This window comes from Spermophilus citellus (genome assembly GCF_964194105.1).
Source record: "Spermophilus citellus genome assembly, chromosome: 10".
NCBI lineage: Eukaryota > Metazoa > Chordata > Mammalia > Rodentia > Sciuridae > Spermophilus > Spermophilus citellus.
In genome coordinates this window covers 117,596,449-117,613,978 of record NC_138197.1, presented here as the reverse complement: position 1 = coordinate 117,613,978, position 17,530 = coordinate 117,596,449, and the positions used below count along the sequence as shown (strand labels likewise).

Sequence of the window (17,530 nt, the reverse complement as noted above, 5' to 3'; positions counted from 1 at the left end):
CTGGGAGGGGAACCTGAAAACAGACTAATGTAAATTATCTAATCTAAATAATAGAAAGGAAGACAACTGGAGGAAAAATAAACAGATGCTCAGGGACTCATGAGAGAGAAACAAAAAGTCTAACTTTCATTTCATTGGAGTCCCAAGGGAGAAGAAAGGGTAAACTCCAAAAATGTATCTGAAGAAATATTGGTTAAAAACTCAAATTTGGACAAGCAGCTCAATTTACCCCAAACACAGTGATCTCCAAAACAAACCAAACAGCAAGCAAACAAAAAGTCTTAAAAACAGAAGAGTGGGGTATTTTTGCAGGATTCTGGGTTCATTCCCCAGCACTATTAAAAAAAAAAAAAAGTATTTATGAATGCAGACAGAAAAAAATGTATTATATAGAGGGGAAAAACAAATTGGACAACTCATTAGAAAAGTCAGAAGGAAATGATCAATAGTTTCAAAGCATCATAAAGCACTATCAATGCAGAATTATATATCCAGCAGTAATATCCTTCAGGAATAAAGATGGAACAAAGATATTCATGAATAAAAAATTAAAAAAAAACAAACAAAACAAAACAACTTGCTACCAGAGGACCTACTACCACCAGATCTGTCTTAAAAGATGCTAAAGAAAGCTCCTTAGACCGAAGAGAAATGATATCAGAAAGAAATTTGGAAATTCAGAAGAGAAGAGTAAGTGAAAAAGTAAATAGGTAGTACAACAGACTACTTTTTCCCTCTCATCTTTAAAGTATGTTTGACAATTAAAAGCAAAAGTTATAACATCACTTGAATAAGTTTTTAATACACAGATATAAATAATTGTAATACAAAAAAGGGAGGGCAAAAGGACTTATATTTTGGACTTATTTTACATTCCACCTGAAGTAGTAAAACACTGATTCTCAGGACACTGTTAATAGTGAAATATATATATATGATACCCTAGAGCAACCATGAAAATGTCATACAAATGTGATCGAAATGAACACAGCCATTTTAGTGTTATAACCTACGAAACAGGTTGACCTTGCCCATAAATAAATTAGAACATACCATGTAAAGCTAACTTCCAGGAGTGTTAACTGGGTACTTGAACAAACTGTAGTGTTTTCCAAACTTTAAATCACACAGGGGATCTTACTAAAATGTGGTTTCACAGGTTGGGTGTAGGGTCCTAATTTCTGCATCTCCAACAACTTGGTGTTTTATATTCTGCCCGGTGCTCTTACTGTTTTTATAACTTTCATGATTTAACTTTTTTTTTTTTTTTCCTGTACTGGAGATTGAACCCAGGGGTATTATACCACTGAGCTATGTCCCCAGTCCTAATTTTTTATTCTGAGACAGGCTCTTGCTAAGTTGCTGAGGGTCTGAGGGTCAAACTTTCGATCCTCTTGCCTCAGCCTCCCAAATTGTTGGGATTACAGGTATGTACTACCGTAACCAGCCTATGTCTGCTTTTTTTTTTTTTAAATATTTATTTTTTAGTTGTAGTTGGACACAATACCTTTATTTTATATATTTATTTTTATGTGGTATTGAGGGTCGAATCCAGAATTTCACATGTGCTAGGCGAGCACTCTACCACTAAGCCACAACCCCAGCCCCTATATCTCCTTTTTAAAAAGATCTTTTTGGGCCTAAGTTGCATGACCTTTTTTCCTCTCAAATTATTTGATACTGAATTTCATATTCTCTGGATATTAATAAAATTATTAATTTATATTGAATATACTGTCTTAAGTGAACAAGAACATATTTATTTGCTTAAGAGTTGAAACATAGCTGAGTGTGGTGGTGCTTGACTGGAATTCCAGCAACTCAGGAGGCTAAGGCAGGAGGATGCAAGTAGTGGTCAAAATGCAAGTATCTGAAATCCAACCCATCTTGAATATAAAGCACACAATGCAATTTACCTGATACCCACGGACAAGGGTGGTCTTTAATTCTTTTAAAACATACTGCAGGAAGTGCACACCAAGATCTTCTATTATTTTTGTGAGTGTGCTGCGTGCTATGTCTCTGATTTCCTGTGCTCTGTTCTTGAGGAGAGCACATACTTTCAGCAAAATACTAGAAAATAAGAAGTTAAAAAACGATCAATCAATAAACACACAAAAATACAAATATCATTCTATCTCTTAATTACTTATAATGCTAGGTTTCCCTTAGTATTCAGAAGTACAGCAAAGTAAGACAGTACCTCTTCTTTGTAACAAAAAAGATTGAAAAGTTAGGAAGAAAAGAACCAATATTTGAGGTTTCCTGAATTTGTCACATACATACCTTGGCAGATTAGCTTCCATGACCTCTTGTGGAAGGGACTGCATCAGTTTAACCATGGCAAAAGCTAAAGGGACTCGAACCACTTCCTCATCGTTCACAATCTTGGACTTGATAAGCTTGTGTTCTTCTTCTCTTTTAGTCTATAAAAAATTTCACGTTAAAACAAAAATAAGGATGAGAGTCCTGCTTACACTGTAACTCTGTATTTGAAAGACCAACTCTTTTCATGTTTAAGCCCATGTCTAGCTGTCTTTAAAAAAACTAAAAGTTGTGTCAGTTGGAACTTTCAAGTGTTTGTGTAACATGGTTGGTACATGAAAAATATGCCTCCAATAGAGGTTTATTTACAAAGATACAAAATGACCAAGTCAATACCTTATATTAGCAATTAGCAAACTTTTTTGTAAAAAAGTTTTGTAAAAAAAAGCATTTGGCCTTGTAACCCTGCTGTAGTAATGCAAAACCAGGATTAGATTACATGGAAACAAATGGGCATGTGTTCCCATAAAACTTTATAAATACATAGATGCAGCACAGAGACCAGAATTTGGGGGCTCAAAGTTTTACAGTAAAGAGGAAAGGCTCTAGCTTCATGAATATGCACTGCTAAATGTAATTCCTCTTAACCAGAGGAGATGAATTTTAAAGTAGAAAATGGAAACACTAATTTTTAGTTAGCTTTTTTTGGAAACGCGAGACATCTTAACATTTGCTTCAGAGATAGAAAAAGCATCTATCTAGCATAGCAAAATCAAAACGCCAGGCCATTACTGACTGACTAGCTGCAGCAGGAAATGAGACTGAAACTGATGAGAGAAGGGAAGGGGATTATAAAATGTTGAGGTACAAGGAAACTCAAGCTGTGTGTGATGGTGCAGCCTATAATTCCAGCTACTCTTACGCTGAAGGGGGAGGATTCCAACTTCAAGGTCAGCCTGAACAATTTAGAAAGTTCCTGACTCGAAATAAAATCAAGAGGCAGGGGATGTAGCTCAGTGGAAGAGTGCCTCTGGGTTCAATCCCAGTACTACAAAAAGAAAGAAAGAAAACAAAAACAAAAAACCCCAGAAAACCCCCAAAGCTAACCCCCAAAGTCACTTTAAGAGCCTGGTGTGGCAGTGCCTCACTAGCACCCAAGTTCCTACAGACCAGCCTGGCCCCAAACAGAGTTATTACCGTAGATGAGAGGCACTTATGTAGTCTGGGGAGGATATCCCCAGTTATGGTTCCATGGATAGTTTTAATTGTTCTCTCCAATTCTTCCTTATTCCGAGGAAGGAAAGAGACAGACTTTGTGATACAGTCGGATTCCTTAGCCTCTGTCCCATCAGAGTCAGCTGGATCAGGGTGTGCAAGAGTTTCACTATTGTCTAACAACCCCTTGGATGTATTTTCTTTTTCTTCCTCATTCATGTGCTCGAATTCCATGGCTTCAGACTCTGGTAACTCAGTCATTTCTACTGTATCTACGTTTAATAATAAACAACAAAAGTCACCTTAAATCGAATGAGGAAACAGCACAGTTGTGGCAAGTAGTGTTTTCCATGTACATCTAACATCCAATAAAAACATCTGATCTGATCTCCAAGTATAGAAAGGCAAGGTTAAGTGCCAAAGAAACAGCAGGCAGTGAAAGGCCTATTTTTTGCTTTCTCAAAATTTAGAGTCTAATGAAGGGCACAGACAAGTAAACTGGCAACTATGAAAGAATGTTGAATAGTCAGGACAGGATTACTTGAACACCTATTTGGGGAAAGGGGATGGGGCACACTGGGAAAAAAATTCTTAGGTGAAAGAAAGCTTCCTGATCCTGTGGTTGTTTCCATAAGCAAAAACTTCTATTCATGGGCATGAACACCATAATAGCATCCAATCATTCCCATGCAGAAATTTTTCTTATTCCAGGATTCAATTTATTAAAGGAAACTGGGCAGTACAGTATTGTGGGACAAGTCTAGATTTGATCCTGCTAACAAACTATATGATCACAGTCAATCAGCATGACTCCAATGAGCTTTGGCACCAACCTTGCAAGGCTACTGTGAGGATTAAATGAAATAAAGTCTACAATTAACTAAAACATGTCAGACATGTTAATGGCAAAAGATGGGAGCATCAATCTTTTTTTTTTTTTTTTTTTGCTTACCTGCTATATAGCTTTGGAAATGTTACTTTATATTTCTGAATCTTAGTTTCTCATATCAAAAATATGGGATAACTAATACTAAGAATCTTGAAAGCTTCTTATCAGAACAAATGAGATAATGTCTATAAAACCTGGCTCAAAGCAGATGCTCAATAAAGGTTTCAAATTTCATTACACCCCTTTTCCTATTCCTTAAAAAGACCACTATTTTGTGGACTATGGTGCTCCACTTGTGCAGTGATGACTTAGGGTAATTTTGGGGCCTGGTAGTGATCAGCAGGGCAGGGCTCTTGTCTATCATAATGTGATAGACAGTCTTTTATGTTGTTTTACAAGTATCTGATATGAGCAGTACAGAAGAGATACAAAGGGAGAAGAGCTATTTTGAAGGACAGGGAACTTATGGTAAGTTGATGACTGTTTTGAGGGAGAGGATTTGTTTTGTACAGCACCTGGAACCACTGCTAGTCTTCAGAGATGAACCTAAACATGTGTTTTCTAAAGTGATATGAATCTAATCCAGGGAAAGCAAGTCTTTCTATTGACTTCCCTAACTTTTTAGATACTTGGAATCAGCCTTTGCAAGTAAGATATTTTATTTGTTATTTGACATCTTTACCAGGCAGAGGTTAGATCTCATCACAGCTATGCCTCATATAAGAAGGAAAGTTTTTTCCAAAAACAACTAAAGTTATATAAATAAATTAATAAAATATCCTAGTGAAATATTTCTTAGGGACAAAATTATTTTCTATAAATAAAAATAAAACAAAACCTGAATACTGTCACCAAGAGTTGGCAATCATTTTCAAAAGAGATTTCAGACAACTATTAAATGGAGATATCAACGGCACAGGGTCAACAGCACAACATATAAGAGAGCCAAATTCAGGTGTCGCACATTATTTAGTTCAGACAGCATAACCAGATTTCAGTTATCTTTTAAATATACTACATGGATTTGGGTACCACTAAACTTGGATAACTTGAGCTAGTTTAGAATACAGAGAGTAACTAAACTCTCTAAGAAGAAATAGTTAAGTAAATAAATATTTTAAAATTAACAAGTATTTATACTTATGCAAAATTGCCAAAGGCAGAATTAACTGATTAAAGAAAATAGTGCCCTGGTGTGCAGTGGTGCATGCCTGTAAACCTGGTAACTCTGGAGGCTAAAGAAGGAGAAACGCAGGTCTGAGGCCAGCCTGGGCAACTTTATACCACCTCAAAAAAAGGGGGGTGGTGACTGGGGATACAGTAGTAAGGTAGAGCCCTGGATTCAAACCCCATTATTAAAACAGAACAAAAACTAAACAGAGGGGCAGAATATTCCTCTGTCTTTAGCCAAAATAATTAGGATAAGTATCTTGGCCTATTTGAATGCTAAATTTTTTTTTCTTTCATATTTCTATACTGACTAGAACCTCTAGTTCCATGTTCAGGATAAGCAGCATCAGGTATTATTCCCTCATGCTGTTTCTTTCTTTCTTTTTTTTTAATATTTATTTTTTAGTTGTAGTTGGACACAATATATCATTATTTTTTTATTTATTTTTTTATGGGTAGTGAGGATCCAACCCAGGGCCTCACACGTGCTAGGCGAGCACTCTACCGCTGAGCCACAATCCCAGCCCCCTTCATGCTGTTTCTTAAGTGATAATTAAATTTATACTTCTTTATCCCTGAGTAAGATGTTGCATTAGGTTTTTATTTTTAAACAACATGGAACGCTTCACGAATTTGCATGTGATACTTGCACAGAAGCCATGCTTGTCTATCTTGTTCCAATTTCATTATATGTGATACCCAAGGAAGCACTTGCATTAAGTTTCTAAAACACATCTTTTGCTTGAGTATATATGAAATTTAATCAAATATTTCCCTGGGGTCTACATAGACAATCAAGTTTTTAAATATGCTAATGTGTTAAAGCCCACTGACTGCTTTTCTAGGAGCGAGCAAACACTGCATTCCTTGAATAACCAGCCATGGTTATGGTTTTTAATGTTTTTTTATCACTTAACGGAATTTCATCTGTAAATATCTGTTTTAGGATTTTTATATCCATGTTAATGAATGAGACCTTGTGATACTCCATTCTCAGAGTACCTGTGCTAGTTTTAGGTATGTAATTATGCCAATTTTGTAAGTTAGTGGGGAATTCCTCTTTTTTTATTCATTTAAAAGAGCTAGTAAGTTTGAAATTACCCATCCTTAAATATTTGCTAAAACTTGCTGATACAACATTCTTTACCTGGCATTTTCATCAGGAGATGCTTAACTATAGACTAGTTTATTTATTGGTTAGAGATCCATTCAGATTTCTTATTTTATTCTAAAGTCAGTTTTCTTCAATTTTCCTACTATATTTTTGCTAAGAATATGTATATCTCACCCATGTTTTCAAATTTATAAATACATATATTATCTTACTTTTTGCATTTAATTGTTATCCTTTTTAGTTCCTAATATTGTTTATTCTGTCTTCTATTTTCCCTGGTCAATCTTAGCAGGCATTTGTCAGTTTATAATCTTTTCAAATACCAAAGTTTTGTTTGATCCCCTCTATTATATCTTTTATATTTCACTAATTGTTGCTTTAACATTTTTTTTTCTTTTCTTACATTTGCTTTGCTTTCATTGGTTAATGGTCTTTCTATATATAAAAGTGATGGACTTCTAGATAAATAAAGTTCAAATTATTTTTTTACTAATAAATTTTAGACTGGCCATCTTCACAGTTAAATAAGTTTTTGTTTTGTTTTTAAATAAACCATTCATTTTAACTTTCTCCTGATCCATTAACTGGTCATTGCTGCAAAGAACAGAAAAAGGACTAAGTTTAATTGACACCTTTAATTCATAATCATAAATGATCTAAAAATACGGGATGAAAATCTAGTTTAAGAAAGCTTTACAAACTTACTTTCTTCATCCTGAATTTTCCCCATTTGTTCTTCAAGAGTTTTATGGTCAAAGTGGAATGCTTCTAACACTATTACTAGCAAACTGTTAAAAAAAAGAAATACACATTTTCATTTTATTACCAATACCATTTGACTATTAAAGTTAATGTAAAGTCATAAATATTAAAATTACTTTTACTAGTCTTTGTTTTTACTTTAAATATTACCATAACCTTATTGATACAATGTAAAGAGATTAAAGACAAATTCAAGAAATAATTTTAAGATTATATTAAATAAACAAAAATAAGAAGTTTGACAATACCTGACACCCAACTTTTGATTGATCTGTCCTGAGTGTAAGACATGAATGAAATGTTTCAAGTAATATACATATGCTGACCAAGAAAGATGTCTGCAAATAGCTCCAATAACTTCTATGGCAGCAATGGTTATATTTTCATGCTGTAAAATAAAAACAGCATAAATGTAGAACAAGTATTGGCTGAGGGCCTACTATAAAGCTTACACAGTACATGATTAGTAATTATAGAAAGGGGAGAACATCCAAATGTCCCAATTATACTCCATATGTCCTCTTCTGATTCCAGGAAAAAAATGCATTTAAAGGAGTGACAAATTCCTTTAAAGGATATTAACTCTTTTCCACTCAGACCTCCCTAACTGGTTCAAGACTAGATATAGTGAACGATATCTATTTAAGATACAGAAGTAGACAAATATTGGGGCTCAGATATAGCACAATGGTAGACTGTTTGGCATGTGCAAGGTCCTGGGCTCAGTGGCTGGCACTGAAAAAAAAATTGACAAATATCAAAAACTATACACTACATTGCTCTTAGCAATCAAAACTACACTATTTTAGCTGGGCACAGTGACACACACCTGTAATCCCAGCAGCTCAGGAGGCTGAGGCAGAAGGATCATTAGTTCAAAGCTAGCCTCAGCAACATAGGGAGACCCTATGCAACTCAATGAGACTTGTCTCTAAATAAAAAATAGAAAAGGGCAGGGGATATAGCTCAGCGGTTGAGTGTCCCTGGGTTTAATTCCTTGTACCAAACAACAACGACAAAATGCTGTCTCAGAAACATCACTAGAAAAGGAGACAAAAATATATGAAACAACACTTTTCATACTCTGAACATTAAACAGAATGGGAGAACAGAACAGTGAGTAAAGAAACATGAAGTGAGTCTTGTAATTACACAAACTTACTATGTGCAGAGAACTGCAGTCACAAACAGCACAGGAAGGTTAAAGAATGGCCCAGTGATCTCCCTGAGTTAAGGAGACAGAGCTGAGGCTACGGTAGTAAGCCCACAGGGCAGATTACCAGAGGAAGAGACATATACACAGAAAGCCCCTTGAAACTCCAGGTGAGTACTGATGAGTATATGTGAGTAAGGATGAGAAGAGGAAAGAATCATAAAAAAGAGGTGACAGAGTCATCAAAGACTATTTAAAAATGAAAATAGTCCATGCTCCTATTAATTAGAGTGTTAAAATTCATGATACATAGGGCACAATACTGGATGAACACCTTGACTTATACAAAGGAATAGAGAGCACCAGGAATTACAAATGTGCAAGCAAATATAAAACACCTTTTCCTTATTTTTTTAAGATCTCATTAAAAGATGAGTGACTATTTAAAGCAAAAATAACAATGTACTGTATTATTTAAAGCTAATGAAGTAAAAAACCTATGATAAAAATATTACAATTAGTAGTAAGTCAACAGAAACCAATAAATTAACAAAAAATAACAAATTCATCCAACAGAAGGAAAATAAAATGTGGGCAAATGAAAAATACATTATAAGTTTACAGCCAAAGTTTATTAACAATTATATTGCATGTAAATGTCTAAAAGTCAGTTAAAAGGGAGACACTATCAGAATGAAGTTTCAAGGAGCAATCTTTTAACTACTAGATTCTTTCTTCTTCTTCTTTTTTTTTTTTTTTTGAGTCATGATCTTGTTAGATTGTCCAGGCTGGCCTCAATTTCACAATCTCCTGCCTCAGCCTCCCAAGAAACTGAGACAGTATAGGCATGTACAATGGCACCTGATTTACTTACATCATTCTTTTAAATATTTCTTAATAAACAAATAAACACTATTATTGTAAAAGGCCATGTAATAAATTACATAAACTCAAGTCACAAATCCTGACATTACCACAATTAAACTTCTGTGACCATTTCTTTGTTCCACCTTTCATTAATCTATATAATCAATAAATACTCAGCCACTTTTCCCCAGGTACCAGGCACTATTCTAAGCTCTGTATAGTACAAAGGTTAAAACAGCCAGAATTCAAACACCAGTTCCAACTCCACTTTTGTGAAACTTATAAAACCTCACCCACTCTCAGTTTCTTCTCCTGTAAAACAGTGGTAAACAAGTCTTTATCCCATAAAGTTGAGCAGTGGTGAGGATGAAGTCAAGTATACAGAACAGTGCCTGGTACCTGGTATAATGTGAAAGGTAGCTATTGTTTTATCTCATTTCTTAGGAGCCATTTAGGCAAAGGCTCTGCTGATCAGTGGAGTTTACCAGAAGTCCTATGACACAAAAATAAAAGTATATTATCTCAGCAATATGACCATTTCTAGAAGGGGAATGTTTTGTGGATGGGTTTTGTGAGGTAATAATAATACTAAAGATTCAAGTAACATCAACATTTACATAGCACTTACTATGTACTAGGCATAGTGATAACAGCTTTAGAACTCTTCTAAGCCTCTAGTTATGGTGAAGATGGCAATGCAGATGCCATCAACTCATTGACATTTTGGCAAAGTGTGTCATGATATGGGCAGAGATTTGTCAGTTTCTAGATTTAATGCCCTACCTTGAGCATTTTCTCATCAAAAATTGGAGTCATGGCATAAGGCATAATATAATTCTGAAGAGATTTTGAAGACATCACAACTTTGCCTTCCATTAGCTGTTTTGCCAGTTTCTTCAAGGCTCTTGCTCTTCTGTGGATCTGTGAGTAGACAGAATATGAATTAGTTACTGAATAATCTCACTTATAACCAGCTCTACCTTAGGACCACTGTCTTGTTCCATGGAAATATTAAAGGAGTCAAACACAGTCCATTTGTTACATGAGCAAACTGTACCTTGATTTACTTACAGAAATGCAACCTATAGCATTTGTTCAACAATAGGTCCCAAAGCACTGAAACTTAGGAAAAGACAGAGAAAGGTATACTATTATGATTTGTGGTTTGTGATATCATTAAAATAATCATATCCCAGGAAACAATCATCTTATTTGCAAATCTAATAACAACCAAGGAAAGAAAAACTTATTAAACCTTTGGGGGAAGTTAAAAATATGTTTTCTAAATGAGACATATTTCCAGGTAGGGAAAAGCAGAACTGCTGTGTACCTGAATGTGCTTCATGTTCTCAAAGAAGTCCATTTCTGGATCATGGTAATGAGTAAGCTGTACCAAGTCTTTAAACTCGAGCTGATCTGGAAAGGTTTGAATTAAACAGGAAAGTACTGTGGTATAATCCTGTTGAATACTCTGCAAATCAAGAAAAATATTAAAATTTAAAACAATCTGCTTCCTAGATAAAATGAGGTGGCACCAAGAAAGCCATTAAATTAAGAACCACCACCATCACTAAACATTCCCATTGTAAAAAAATCAAAAGTGATTGCTCCCATCTATTCCCACTCTCCTGTTAAACGTTTGGTCACTATTTCAAGTATCTTAATTAAATTAACTAAGCCTGACTCCTTTTCTACACAACAGTGGCAGAAGAATGAAAGTTTAAAACCAAACCTCAGATAAAAGTATTCAAAAGACAAAGTTACAATACCTCTGTCTGACTCTTCAATCCTTTCCTCAATTTCTCCAGGAGTGAACGATGAATGATTTCTCTATATTCTTTCTCTGTGACATTTAAGGCGGCTAGCTTTTTGATAATACTCATCAAGCACATGCTGGCATTATCACTTAAAGACATATCTCCTAACTAAAAATAAGAAAAAGAACCCAAGTTATTCTGTATAATAACTACATACAATATGAAATATTATTTCCTAAGGAAAGTGAAATATTATCACTGGTTTTTATAAAAGTCCCTACTAAGAAATGCACCTTGAGTATTGCATAACTCAGGACGAACACAGTGGAGGAATGTGAGGGATATAATCAATAAGTGACTTTGAGAAACTATGCTTATTGAGAAGTGTCTCTTGATTTCAAGAAGCACTATGAAGGGTATGTGTTAGTTTAATTTCCCAAAACAAGCAGTATAACAGGTCCATTGAAGCCAATTTTCAATATTCAATACCATTAGGTCACCACTGAAAATGACAGAGTTGGCTGGAATAATTTTGGTTACGTGCCCCAGAGTTCCTGGTCTGAAGAATGTAGCCTAGTGTAAAGAAGATATTCCCAATTCAGCCAACCAGGCAGTGACACTGAACACCAGTGTTGAAACTGGAAGTGATATATCAAGAATAAGCTCCAAATGGGAGAGCATTTTTTCATGTACATGATAACAAATAATTATGCTGCACAGTTTATAGATGGTATTACATAACTAATAAAAAGCAAGGATTCCATTTTCGAACTTTGTTCAGTCCAGCAACATGGCACTTACAATAACCCAAATACCTTTTACTTCTACCATATCATCAATAAAAAGGGCAAACTTTCAAGTTAGTTAACAACAACAACAAAAAAGGTATGTAATTGACATACCATAAAATTCATCCTTTTAAAGTACATAATCCAGTGGTTATTTAGTCTATTCTGAGCTGTGAAACTGTTACCAGTATCTAATTTCAGAATATTTTGTCGCCCCTAAAAGAAGGCCTATACTCATCATAGATCATTGCTCATTCCTCCCTCCATGAAGCTTTTTTCTCTATTGAGTTTTTAATGTTTTTTGTAATTATAGATGGACAGAATGCCTTTATTGTATTTGTTTATTTGTATGTGGTGCTAAGGATCGAACCTAGTGCCTCACACATGCTAGGCAAGTGCTTTGCCAGTGAGCCACAGCCCCAGCCTTCCTGCAGCTTTCTTTTGTTTGTTTAAAGAGAGAGTGATAGAGGGAGAGAGAGAGAGAGAGAGAGAGAATTTTTTAATATTTATTTTTTAGTTATCGGCGGACACAACATCGTTGTTTGTATGTGGTGCTGAGGATCAAACCCAGGCCGCACACATGCCAGACGAGCGCGCTACCGCTTGAGTCATATCCCCAGCCCTCTTCCTGCAGCTTTTGATAAACATTAATTTACTTTCTATCTCTTTGGATTTCTTCTAATATGTAACTTTACTTTTTTTTGAAGTGCTTCTACCTACAGTATTTTATTTGAAATATCTGTCTTTCAAATAATAACAGTAAGTTTTTTGCCAGGTGAAAAATTCTTCATCTAAAAGAAATTTTATCCTAAAAACATTTATCCTTGACAAAAACAAATTTAAAAATTAGGTGATAGTATTAGATGGTTGTATTATCAAACAATAAAAATCTCACACAATTTTGCTATAAAAACCTACCTCCATATTATAGAAACAATTATGCATAACTGGAATTAGGAAGTTAACATCCACAGTCTGCATTTCCTTAATGTAAGAGGTGATGGTCTGGAATGCTGCAAAGCGAATGTCGAAGTTGATGTCATCAAGATGTCGTTGATCAAAGGCATTAAGCTACAAGAAATGCCATTGAAATCACATAAATGATAAGGTGCATAAATCTTAAAAATGATAATGCTTTTGACATCAAAGAGAAATGAGATTCCTTCCTTACCTTGACAACATCAGTAATATAGTTTAGTCCACTCTCAATATCAGAAAGACTCTAAAAGGAAAAGAATGGTTGATCAGTGAATAGAATTTTAAATTTTCTGACTTCCTCCCCTTAGCTCAGTACACAAATTCATACAAAACCATCCTACTGTCACAAAAAAAGGTTGTTCTGATGCTTTTTATGTCAGTTTTTTAAAATATATTTTAAATTTTGTATTAATTAATATATATGACAGTAAATTGCATTTTGACATGTCATCTATAAACGGAGTATAACTTCTCATTCATCTGGTTGTACATGATTGTAGAGTTACACAGGTCATATAATCGTATATGCACATAGGGTAACAGTGTCCAATTCATTCTACTGTCATTCCTATCCCCATAGCCCCTCCTGTCCCTTCCTCTCCTCTGTCTAGTCCAAAATAGATCCATTCTTCACCCACTTATTGTGAATTGGCATCCGCACATCAGAGAAAACATTTGGCCTTTGGGATTGGCTTATTTTGCTTAGCATAATATCCTCCAGTTCCATCCATTTACTGGCAAATGCCATAATTTCACTCTTTTTTAAGGCAGAGTAGTATTCCATTGTGTATATACCACATTTTATTTATCTATTCATCTTCTGAAGGGCATCTAGGTTGGTTCCATAGTTTAGCTAGTGTGAATTGAGCTGCTATAAACATTGATATGGCTGTGTCACTATATCACAGTTACCTTTTAAAGAAAGGGTGATTTGGGGTAGAAATAAATATTACATACCTGGAACACTGTACAAAGCAACTGTCTTGACAACTTGTTCTTAATAACTGAGAAGAGTTTGGCAAGAGGCTTGAGAAAGCTTGTAGGATCCAGACAGTGTTTTAACAAGTTTTGCACTGTCACCAGAATATCAACCTCCGTATCCTTTAGAAGAAATGAGAAATCTCATTTCAGTAATTTATAGAACAAGTCAACTTGTATTTTGATATATTATAGCATTGGAAATAATGATTGATATGTAAAAGTAGTACCTGGAAAAATAACTGCATAGTCTTTTAAAAGGTTTTAGAATTTTAACTTAATATAAGACTCAATAATGTTGATAATAGTTTCTTCCTTTAATTCTAATAGAGAAAAATGTGGTTTTGAAACATAATTTCTGCAATTGTGTAATCAAAAAACAGCTAACAAAACAAGCTTGCTGAAGGGAAACAAGACACTTCTGGTCATCCACAGATTTGTGGTATTCTAAACTGAAAGTGCTTTACACAGTGCTATAGCGAGTGATGATCAGTGCTCCTGAGGCCTTATTGAATGAGTGAATGAGCCACTCAGAGACACATAACTGAGGAAGGGTTTGAGGGTTAGAAATTCTTCACTATGTCTAAATATTAAAAGTCTGACTTTCATTGAGTTTTACCATGTGATCCATATTTGAGACTAAAAATTAGAAACTAAACAAAGAAAATAAAGAGACTAAAACTTTTACTGTTGTGGCTGACGATGATGTGTTACCTTTTTGCCTGTCCCCATACCTATTTCTGTGAAAAGTTTTCTACATCTAATTTCTATATAGTTTTTTAAGTTCCTTGGGACAGACGCATCAAAGAATTTAACCAACAGCTGGGTGCAGTGGTGCACACCTGTAATCCCAGTGGTTGGGGAGGCTGAGACAGGAGGATTGTGAGTTCAAAGCAGCCTCAGCAACTGTGAGGTGCTAAGCAACTCAGTGAGACCCTGTCTCTAAATAAAATACAAAATTGGGCTGGGGATGTGGCTTAGTGGGTGAGTGCTCAAGTTCAATCTTCAGCACACACACACAAAAAAACAAAACAAAACCAAAAAAACAGTAAAATTGTTGCTTGTAACTAGTGATAAAGTGCCACTTCAAAGACAAAATAAATGTTGTATGAATTTGTACCTGAGCAATATTGCCACGGTGGAGGAAAGGAAGGAGAAGTGTAATGAGGACAGAACTTAGTTCTTTGTCTTTCATAAACTTGCTTATCCTAGAGAAGGAAACAAATGGATATGTTAGGAAGACAAACAAGTTGAGAATATTTCTCTAAGAAGTTAACTTTTTGTAGAAAAGCATTAGCAACTAAACACATTTGAACTGACAGTGGCTTTGGAGTACTGTACATGTGTAAGAAGGTTAACTTAGTTATTTAGCAGTGCCCTCTAATCTTATTCCTCTACAACACCAGGTTCCTGGGATGATTCTATTTCTTTTACAATATCTGATCCCATAGGTGGGCTCCCCCTTTCTTTCTCCCCCACCTCCCGCCCTTCCTCCTTTCTTTTTTTGATATCATAAATTGAACCCCAGGGCACTTAACCACTGAGCTACATCTCCAGACTTTTTTTTTCATTTTTAAATTTGAGACAGGGTCTGCTAAGTTGCTTAGGGCCTTGCTAAATTGCTGAGCCTTGCTTTGTTCTTACAATCCTCCTGTCTCAGCCTCCCAAGCCACTGGGATTACAGGTGTGGGCTATCATGCCTGGTGGAATTTATGATTTCTTACTTTGCAAGGAAATAACATTTTTGCTAAGATTTAAGGTTTTACATACAGTATTTCAATAACTCTTGTAACAGCCCTGTAACAGGGGAATTATTAGAGCCTTGTACATACTAAGGGAGAACTCTATCACTGAGCTATATCCCTAAGCCCTAAGATAAAGTCATTTCTTGCACTTGGGTTTACTAACCTTGCCCTTTACAGAAATCACAATTATATACTACTAGGGTCTATTGACAAACAGACTCTTAAAAACAAAACAATCTGTTCTTTCAAATTAATCATTTTTTTCCAATTAAGATAAAAAATCAAAAACAAAAAGGATAAAACAGAAAAGGGTAATGATCTCACTGACGCCAAGGCTTTAATTAAAATATGCAAATACTAACTAAGCAAAAATCTAGTAGTTTGATGTAGGACTCTGAAGTCAACTGTCTTTAATTACATGAAGGCAAATGCATAAGAAGTTTCTAGTGATTATGTCAGCAAAGAAACAATTCTGTAACTTAAAAGTGTAGGGCATTTAAAATACTGTAAGTTTTTTTTGGTATTAGGGACTGGACCCAGGGCACTGCACGTGCTAAACCCCCTGCTACACCACTGAGGTACACTCCCACCCCTACAGATATGCTGTGTGTGTGTGTGTGTGTGTGTGTGTGTGTGTGTGTGTGTGTGTGATAGTAGTACTGGGTATTGAATCTAGGAACTACTACATACTACTGAAAAATTTTTAAACTTATTTACCATGTTAATTGAAAAGCATGTAAAAAAAAAAAAAAAGCATAACCATGCATGATAATGTAATCTTTTAAGTACCAATGTTACTTACTTTGAAAGAATACCAAGTTCTTTACTGACTTGTGCCCTATTCTTTTTCTTTTTCACCTTTTCAGCACTTATTGTGGTTTTGCTGAGGTACTGAAGAATTGTAGGTACATGAGGTAGAATTAATCTTCCTCCCACAGTGATAGACTCTGAAACACAATTATTAATGTCTTGATTTTCACAAATTCTTATAAAGCATAACTGTATAGTATCTTCTTGATGACAGATACAGAAAGTAATCAACTACTAATAAACAATTAAATTTCAACTCTAAACCTTAAATAACTTTTTCTTACTTAAAAGACTTATATTGCTAGATAAAACAAAAATTTATGTTAGAGATATATGAGGCTTTATTTAATCCATTTTTGATAACAGTAATAGAATTTTTGGAGTAATATGGTAAGAAGAAATCAGAGAGATAATGGTAGAAGTCATCTGATAATTTCCTAAAGGATAACTGAGACTCTGAGGGCAATAAGTAATCTGCATTCCTATGTGTTCAAAGAAAATTCAGTTTTTATAAATAGAGTATTACTTTCCAGAGAAAAGAAACTCTGAGCACTCAATTAAGAAAGTCAATTCTACGGACTTTTTCATTTTTGAGAAGAGTCACTGCCTCTGAAGACACAGAATTATTTGCTTTATACAACATACACACCTTCTGTGTTTACTACTGTGTCGGCAGTGTATACACATCCAGTTACTGGCAAGCTCGAGACTGCTTCTGTAGGCTCAAAATCTGGAAGGTTAAGAAGGTCATCAACTATATCCATCACAATATTGGCTGTGGCATCAGAGAGATTCTTTGATGAGAGAATTGCAAAGACATTGGTCAATATATCACATTCTGGGTGCTCAGGTTTCTGTTTAGCCAGGAAAGGAAAATATCTGCAGGGAAAAAACCATTGTAATAATCACCTATTTTCCAACATTTATTTCTAAAATATGTTCCATATGAATTTTTACAATGAGTTTAACAAATATAGACGAGTGTGTATGAACATTAAAAGGTTTGCTTAAAAGAGGAATTACTTTAAAATCTAAAACT

The 17,530-nt window shown here is 34.9% G+C and overlaps 1 protein-coding gene across 3 annotated transcripts in view; it reads right to left on the bottom strand.

The window, feature by feature from the left end:
* UTP20 (UTP20 small subunit processome component) overlaps positions 1-17,530 on the bottom strand; it is a 91,404-nt gene that overhangs the window by 21,947 nt on the left and 51,927 nt on the right. For all 3 annotated transcript variants that reach the window (XM_081309298.1, XM_081309299.1, XM_081309300.1), the window contains exons 30-43: positions 17,141-17,370; positions 16,484-16,628; positions 15,057-15,144; positions 13,916-14,059; positions 13,152-13,202; positions 12,899-13,051; positions 11,205-11,360; positions 10,766-10,906; positions 10,219-10,356; positions 7,664-7,803; positions 7,359-7,441; positions 3,463-3,752; positions 2,287-2,426; positions 1,917-2,073 (exon numbers count right to left, since the gene is read on the bottom strand). In XM_081309298.1, the coding sequence (XP_081165424.1) occupies positions 1,917-2,073; positions 2,287-2,426; positions 3,463-3,752; positions 7,359-7,441; positions 7,664-7,803; positions 10,219-10,356; positions 10,766-10,906; positions 11,205-11,360; positions 12,899-13,051; positions 13,152-13,202; positions 13,916-14,059; positions 15,057-15,144; positions 16,484-16,628; positions 17,141-17,370 (2,056 nt within the window). The remainder of the gene's footprint in view (positions 1-1,916; positions 2,074-2,286; positions 2,427-3,462; positions 3,753-7,358; positions 7,442-7,663; positions 7,804-10,218; positions 10,357-10,765; positions 10,907-11,204; positions 11,361-12,898; positions 13,052-13,151; positions 13,203-13,915; positions 14,060-15,056; positions 15,145-16,483; positions 16,629-17,140; positions 17,371-17,530) is intronic.